The sequence below is a fragment of the Engystomops pustulosus genome, chromosome 5 (assembly GCF_040894005.1).
Source record: "Engystomops pustulosus chromosome 5, aEngPut4.maternal, whole genome shotgun sequence".
Taxonomy (NCBI): Eukaryota; Metazoa; Chordata; class Amphibia; order Anura; family Leptodactylidae; genus Engystomops; species Engystomops pustulosus.
Genome location: NC_092415.1, coordinates 201,051,275 through 201,059,341, shown reverse-complemented (window position 1 = coordinate 201,059,341; position 8,067 = coordinate 201,051,275). Strand labels below are relative to the sequence as shown.

The window sequence follows — 8,067 nt, the reverse complement described above, 5'->3', positions numbered from 1 at the left end:
ATTTTTAATTTAAATCTACATTTAACATTTACAAATTTTTTAATAGCTATGATATCCTACCTGCCTCCAGAAGATGATTATTGCTAAAGAGGGATAAAAAAAAAATTAACATTAATACTAGTGTGTGATCAGAGAGTCTTTGAAGACTTTGCAAAGACTCCAGGTGTTGGAGGACTACAACAGTTTGTATGAGTTGTAGTCTGGGCCGGATCAAGGGTGGTGGGGGCCCCTGGGCGCAAACTGGTGTGGGCCCTTCCAACAATGTTTTTGGAAGTATATAGCCAGCCCCTGTAGTATATAGCCTGCCAACCTCCGTACATAGCCTTTTAGCTCCTGTAGTATATAACCTGCCAGCCTCATTTGGAAACTGGTGGGGGCCCCTTTAAAAGTGAAAGTGGTGGGGGCCCCGGGGCTCGAGCCCCAGGAGCCCCTCCTTTAATCTGGCCCTGGTTGTAGTCGTCACAGGCAGCAGAGCTTGGAGGAGCTGAGAAATATCTCATTCATTATCTGTCTCACAATAGGGCCGTTGTACTAGGCCGCATTTGGTCCAACATACTCTGGTCCATTTACCCGTTACAGATAATCTTAAATGGGTTTATGCAAATTTATTATAAATTGGATGCAAATCCGATTGGTGGGAATCCCAACCAATCACGAAATTGTTCTCTTACTGGTGAAGCAGCATGTACAGTAGGATTCATGCTGCTCTGTTCCATACAATATAGTGTCAGCAACTCCGCTCGACCTGCCTCTCCATTCATCGGTACAAGGGTCTCTTTCTCATGATCGAAAGGGGTCCCAAACGCCCAATCTCCCTTGATCATGAGATTAACGTTTGAAAACCCCCTATGTCCAAGCTCAGTTCAGCTGGGTGGGTTTGCTTAATCTGGAAAACATGTGTATCATATCGAGATGGACCAATCTCGACAACGGGCAACACCCTACAACACATCTAATGTCGATGAGGCATAATGTCACCTATCATAAAAGGTCAGAACACATGGAAGACCCTATGCGTAACGTAGCTCAGCCTGGTTACAGAACGGCCTTTCGTGTTATATTCTATTTCGGAAGCACCAATTTTTTTTTTTTTTTTTAGCAAAGAGAATTAAATTTGTAATTAATTTGGGTTACTTCAATAATTGACCTATGAAATGAATATTTACCTCTCGATAATTCAACCTACATTCATGGATCATGCAGAATCCTCTAAACGTTCACAACCTTAAGTAAACCTGAGTCTCCCTAACTGTTGCTGATGCTGGTATTGAGGGTGATGGGGGTGTCCGGACGGCTCCACCACAACAACCTTAGGGCCACAGGATGTATTCTGTAAGGAAGGGAACGACAGAGATAATTGCACATAAAAGGAGACTAAAGATCTAAAAACTCTCAGGAAACAGGTGAAGGAATAAAAGGTGAAAGAGGCGCCGATACATTGTAACAGAAGACATCAATGTATCTGGTCACCTCTCTCCTCCCCGCCGGTGTCCTCAGGCTTAGGTGGCTTTAGAGGTAGCTGATGATGGCTGAAATCTAGGCAGGTATAGTCCAAATTTGCTCTCAATTCCTGCAAAAGTTGCCACTGCTAGTTTGTATCCGCCAACGTGGTCAGGATTCGGTGCAGGCAGGGTGATTCTGGACTTGGGGACTGGCTCCGAACCGGCGGGTTTTCTGGAATGGAAAGAAACAGCTTTGTGTCAACATCAACATCTAAGAAGAGCACTGACAGCTTGGAGATCTTCTTTTAAAAGTTAATATGGTTTAAAAAGTGGAACAAAATTTCATTTAAAAGTCATGTCTATCTTATCAACCAAGGTTTTAATTGTCCCAAATCATTTTAAGTAAATTAAAGACCTCGGTGGATTTTCACTAGGATCAATGTAGAGCCGTGTAGGAGACTCAATATGTCAGAGTAAAAGATCACAAAGACAGTTTATCTTAAATTCTGTATTTCAAGAATTGCATCTAAGCAGGAACTTACACTCCACCGAAATCCACGTAGAACCACCGCTGCAATAACTCGTAGGTCACCAGAGTCACACCGAACTGTGGAGAGGATCTAAAGACACGGGCTGTAAGGAGACAGAACATAAGAATTGGTTTATTTAGACATATCTAAAAGGGTATCATAAAGGGGATAGAGGCGGGGAGGGGGGGGGCGATCGAGGAGAGGCAGAGGCGGGGGGGGCGATCGAGGAGAGAGAGAGGAGGCGGGGCAATCAAGAAGAGAGAAGAGGCGGGGCAATCGAGAACAGGGAGAGGAGGCGGGGCCAATCAAGGAGAGAAGAGGCGGGGCAATCGAGAACAGGGAGAGGAGGCGGGGCAATCGAGAACAGGGAGAGGAATTGGAGATCGAGAGGTCAAGGAAGAGCAGTAGATAAGAAGCAGGGGATGAAGAGGATTACATGGCTATGGAACTGCTAAATAGGCTAAAAGTTTGGTTTCACAATTTTAAAGTGGTAGAACCATTAAGTGGATAGGCCCATCCAAATAAAACGTGGACATCTCACCTCCTGCGCCTTTCCAAAGCGCCCGATGACCTTCCTCTCTTAGGATTTTCCTGAAGCAGTCTATGACACCAGTATAAGTGGTTTGACCAGCTCGCGCTGCGACCTGCAGCCGAGTCTTAATGACATCAGCAGGGGTGACGAGGGAAGCCGCTGGCATACCTGTGGAATATATCACAGTTAACATAATCACATTTAATTGCGTAGACTTGCAAACAGATCCTTTTGTCTCCTTTCCCCAAATTTTGCCAAGAAGGGCGACCATGTTTTAAAGGGATCAGCATAATACAAACAGTGCTTAGAGCACACGAGTGAATGGTGCAGAGATTTTTTTTTTTTTTTTTTAAAAGATATACATTTGCGATTTACAGAAGGGTTCCACATTTAGAGTTTTTGGCAATGTCATAACCTAAAGGGCGGCAGAGAATAATGATTGACCTCATGTTTCCCCAGCAGGAAATTATATCACGATGAAAAAAGTGTGCCATCATCCCTTGAGGTTTTCTCTGAAAAACCCCTAAATTAGAGGCTATGAAAGGATACAGAGAGATTTTCCATATCCACCCCAAGGGAAATAAAGGACAGAAAGAAACAAAATATCAGTGACCAAGGAGCAATTCAGACCCAAACGATGATCAGCGATACCAAAAAGTTGCCTAGGATTGAGTAAGTGACCTTCTCTGAGGCACATGGCCTTCACAATGTTGGAAGCTACACAAATAAAAAATAAAAATCCAACTCCGAACAATCTCCAACATGCTTGATGATTGAATTCAGATTTTTTTGGGAGGTAAAACCTCCTTTGGCCTATTGCTTTTTTGTTTTTCACGCCTCTTTGTGGCTACTGGCAAGGAACACACAGAGAGTCGAAAAGCAAAAAAAGTCTTCAAACTCACCACCGCTGCCGCCACCACTTACCCACAGGCGCGCGCAAGCGTGACTGTTTGCCACCACCTCACATAACCCTATGTAAACTCTACATCCCTGCAGAGAAACATCTCTGTGCAAAATCAGCAAACCCCAATACAGCTAGGATTTCACGGAGGGAGGGGAACAGAACAACTATCATTTCCAATGCATTCGCTCTGCAGTGTTACAGGCTCCCCGCTCACACGTCCATGGCATACTATATCCACGTAGGTGGGTCATATTCAGTCTATTAGGATGGAAATGAAGAACACGTGCCCGAGAGTGTGGAGAGCAGCGTGCAGACCCGGCATGGGCTACAGATTACGGCCCTTTTATACTGATCGGAGCTACTCTGGTTATTATAGGGATCTGCTAAAAGATAAAGTTGATCTCCATTCCCTTCATTGAAAAAATTAGGATCGTATTGCGATTAGGACACTTGGAAACTGCCAACAAATAGGCAACGATTGACTGACAAGTGGACAGGGTTTTATTTCAATGGGTCAACTCCCAATGAACCAAATTTTGCAACAGCTGATTAAAGGAAGCCTACTGCTATGGATCTATCTATTATGGTAGATCCGCTGGCAGGTTCCTCTAATGTAGTAGTATAGCCCTATTTAGGGACAATTCTTTTCGTGGCCCATAACTTAGCCTCTTGCGTTCGGCCTACCATTGCATCTTCAGCGCGCAGCTCCTGGTAGCTGCACACACTCGTCTGCAAAGCTGGGTTTTGCGCATGTGCAGTAGCTCCGGCTTCAGAGCCGAGACTGCGTCCTACGTTTTGTGCAGAACCCAGACGAGTGTGCGCAGTTACCAGGAACTGCGCATTGAAGATGCATTGGTAGGCGGAACGCAAGAGGCCACTGGGGCGTGGAGTAGCTGCGCCGTGTAGCCTCAGCTCCGCCTACTCCACGCCCCTGTAGCCTCTTAAGGAAATTTGAATATTAGGGGAATTAAAGTTAATAAAAATTATGGGCCACAAATGAATTAGCCCCAAAAAGGCCTACACATCTATACATTAGAGGAACCTGCCACCTACCTTAATAGTGGTTGTATGTCTCCTTTAAGGTCTACCTAAAAGCTAACTGCTGATGGCGCTAGAGAGGAGTTTATTTTTCCCAAGTCATTGAACTATACCTTGTGCAGGGCCTGAAGAAAGTAGCAGGACTCCAGGTTCTAGGAATGCAAGGACAATGAGTTTTGCTTCTCCCTTCAGGCTTTGCTGTGACTGGAGTGTTCCTTAAAGACTCCCTACACTAGATGTAATAGAACCAAAATCAACTTCTGCAACCACATGCTGGACCCTAGTAAAATAAGGGCGATGAATTGGCAGAGGATTAGAGTTTTGGTTTATTTGTAACATTTGCAGTTGCTTCTATTCTTCGCAAGTCAGAAAACCCCTTTAAAAAGGGGTAGTCTTAAAAATTAAAAGGTTATAACCGACTGCCGGGACGGGGAGGCCTTTACCCTGAACAAGTGGAGCATCAGACAGTGCTTAGATACCTCCGGTGGAGCACATGGGTGAATGGTGCAGAGCTCCTGCCTTTCCTCTGGATAGAGGATAACATACGTTTTGGACACAAAGAGGTTGTCCTAAGATTAATAGGAGGTGCTCCATGTATGACTGGTTCAGAAGCCATGCTTTAAATACTTGATACCTGGCACAGGTCCCACCATTACTGTCCAGACCATCACCACATCAGTCAACGTAGAGGTGACTTATCTATCAAAGACAAAACACCAAGAAGTGCAGTCTCTCCATGTTTGGTGATTGGGGTTGCATTTAGTCCACTCCACCGATGGTAGGCACTAGATCTATAGGTCAGTGATGGTGCTACACATAGATAGGTCACGGTTGCTTGTGCCAGGATTACCCTTCGGCATTCATCCTTCGTTCTGGGAGTAAGTCGTCACGCGGAAAAGTCAATCCTATCGGTTCTACTTCTTCTAAATTCTTCTTCGAGCTCCAAAACAAACAAGTCTCGACGTGAAACACGAAAACTTTTCTTTTTGTAGTTTATTAAGTCCCCGAGAATCGTAGCCAAACCAGCATGGTCTGGCTCCTCCGCTCGACCCATCTCTGTGAGCAAGCAGCGTCAGGACGGAGATTGTATACACCGAAGGAGGCGAGGAGCGATCTGAAGTAGTAACTGGAAGGGCATCTGTAACGTGTGGTCACAGGTCAACATTACACACTACAAATTATCCCATCCAACTGCGTCCAGGAGTAAGGTACATCCTTGTGAGCCGATGCCACCCGATATCACTATGTAGATAGGATTGAGACAAAACTGGCAGATAAAATTACCATTGTGATCAGTGACCTAGAGCAGAGGTCCCCAACCGCCGGTCCGCGGACCAGGACCGGGCCGTTGGAGTTTATCAGCTGGTCCGCGGACCGGCGGTTGGGGACCTCTGCTCTAGGTCACTGATCACAATGGTAATTTTATCTGCCAGTTTTGTCTCAATCCTATCTACATAGTGATATCGGGTGGCATCGGCTCACAAGGACGTACCTTACTCCTGGACGCAGTTGGATGGTATAATTTGTAGTGTGTAATGTTGACCTGTGACCACACGTTACAGATGCCCTTCCAGTTACTACTTCAGATCGCTCCTCGCCTCCTTCGGTGTATACAATCTCCGTCCTGACGCTGCTTGCTCACAGAGCTTGCTGACAGCTAGCTCCGCGGCCCTGCGCCTGGTCAGAGCTCGCTCTGTGTGGATTTATAATGTTTTCTGTCATAGCCGTGACAGCTCGCAGCTCCCGGCAGAGAACATTATGCAGGACGGGGTGGGGCGGGTGGGTGCAGGCAAACAAGCCAAGTGCTCCCACTGATTCAGAGAAACTAGCCTGGTGCTCCCACTCATTCTGAACCTATGGTAAGTTGAATCACATTCTCATTATAAATGTCATAATTATATGATAAGTATGCACTAAGCTCCACCCCTCCATAACCCCACCCCATATGACCAAAGCCCCGCCCCCACCGGGCCATGGAAAACTGGTCTAGCTTAAAGCCGGTCCCTGGTGCAAAAAAGGTTGGGGACCTCTGACCTAGAGGACCCAATGAATCTACTTAAAGTGCACTTAATGGTGCGTTTTTAGGAAACTGCCTTATCTGACAGGTTATGGGGTAGGTACACTATTGCAACTATGTACAGGTAGTCTGCAACTTAAGGGCACCCAACTCCTAGTTATAGACAGACCACCATATTTACTCTACTTTACCTCCGTGAAGCTTTAGTGTTAATTCTAGTTAAGGAGACAAATCAAAAATTTTTTAAAAAATCTTATTGCATACAAATTAAACTTAAAAACATATCTAAGGAACCCAACCTTGTACATAACACGGGTACTGCCGAAAGCAATACAAATCCAAAAAAAAAAAAAATTCCTACTAAAAAAAAAAATTTTTTCTTTTATTTGGATGCACGCATCTCCATAACAACAGACTACAAGCCAAGTGTAGTCTGATGTGCTCCAGTGTGTCACTTCCTCTATTTAATATCACACCTACAAAATTAGGACCAGGATGAGACTACACAGGGTTCTGGTTGAAGTCTGTTACCGTGCAGTCCGCATTGAAGTTATAGGCACAAAATAGAATTTGTTTTTTTCTTTTTTTTAATTTTAAGCGCACCACACAAGTCCATTTGTTCAGCATCACCGTTGCGTTTCAGAAAACAAGGCCCGAGCATAACTTGTATCAAAGAATTTAGATTGGAAGGTTGTATAAAACATTAAGAGGGGTCTCCAGCAAATGGATATGAAAAAGCCAATGTTACGATCAGAGAAAATTCTTTATTTAGCCGACGCGTTTCGACCCCAAAACAGCGTCTTCTTCAGGCCAAAAATTCTTTAAAGCTGATCTGGCTGTAAGAGCCGTTCCCCATTTGAAAGAAATCAGCCATATTGGTCTAATCCAGAGCATAATCTGGACTCCAGATTACAGGAATTTTATCTCCCCTATGTAGTTGGCTTATATAAACCTTGGGTTTTATATTTCTCCGTTCCGAACAGGATCTCCATAATGGGCGCAAGCCTTGGCGAGCAGATGACAATCACGTCTGACATGGAAGGGGGGGAGGACTATTACATTACAGTAAAAAGCCAAAAAGAGGAAAATAAAAGCCGCCCTCCCCCAGAATCTGAATGTATTGCATCATATCTATAGATGTGTGCTCGCTGCTCCCGTAACGTAGATTTTTGCCGCGTCGTAGATCGCGAGCCCTGACATAAACGAAAGCATAAAAGCCGCCTGTGTGACTGAACTTCAAAAGGGGGAATTATCTTGGTCTGCGATCACATCAGCAGCTTTCAAAGGGGGACGGCTGAATCTCAGAAATTGTTTGGCTTGTCGATGTATGCTTGCATTTCACGTCGGCGCGCGGGCTCCCATGTTAAAGGCTTGTTTTGTTTCCGACGAAACAGGTTGGAAAGTAGACGAGTCTAAAAAGACATTTGTATCTGATCGAGGAGTTGGGAAAATGAAGTGTTTATGGTCTAGCCCGGGCTTCAGGACGACGACTTTGAAATGGAAGCTTTAAAAAAAAAAAAAAAAAGTTGTATGCCAATCTATGGGAGTTTTTTTTTTCATTGTTCTTAAAATTTTTGGTTTCAATGCATTTGCAACAATTATAT

The 8,067-nt window shown here is 44.7% G+C and overlaps 1 protein-coding gene across 3 annotated transcripts in view; it reads right to left on the bottom strand.

Annotated features, from left to right (window-relative positions):
• Positions 1–8,067, bottom strand: part of SLC25A13 (solute carrier family 25 member 13) — an 85,824-nt gene continuing 77,757 nt past the window's right edge. For all 3 annotated transcript variants that reach the window (XM_072154358.1, XM_072154356.1, XM_072154357.1), the window contains exons 16-18: positions 2,514–2,672; positions 1,985–2,075; positions 1–1,674 (exon numbers count right to left, since the gene is read on the bottom strand). In XM_072154358.1, coding sequence (XP_072010459.1) covers positions 1,500–1,674; positions 1,985–2,075; positions 2,514–2,672 — 425 coding nt within the window. In that variant the 3' untranslated portion in view covers positions 1–1,499. The remainder of the gene's footprint in view (positions 1,675–1,984; positions 2,076–2,513; positions 2,673–8,067) is intronic.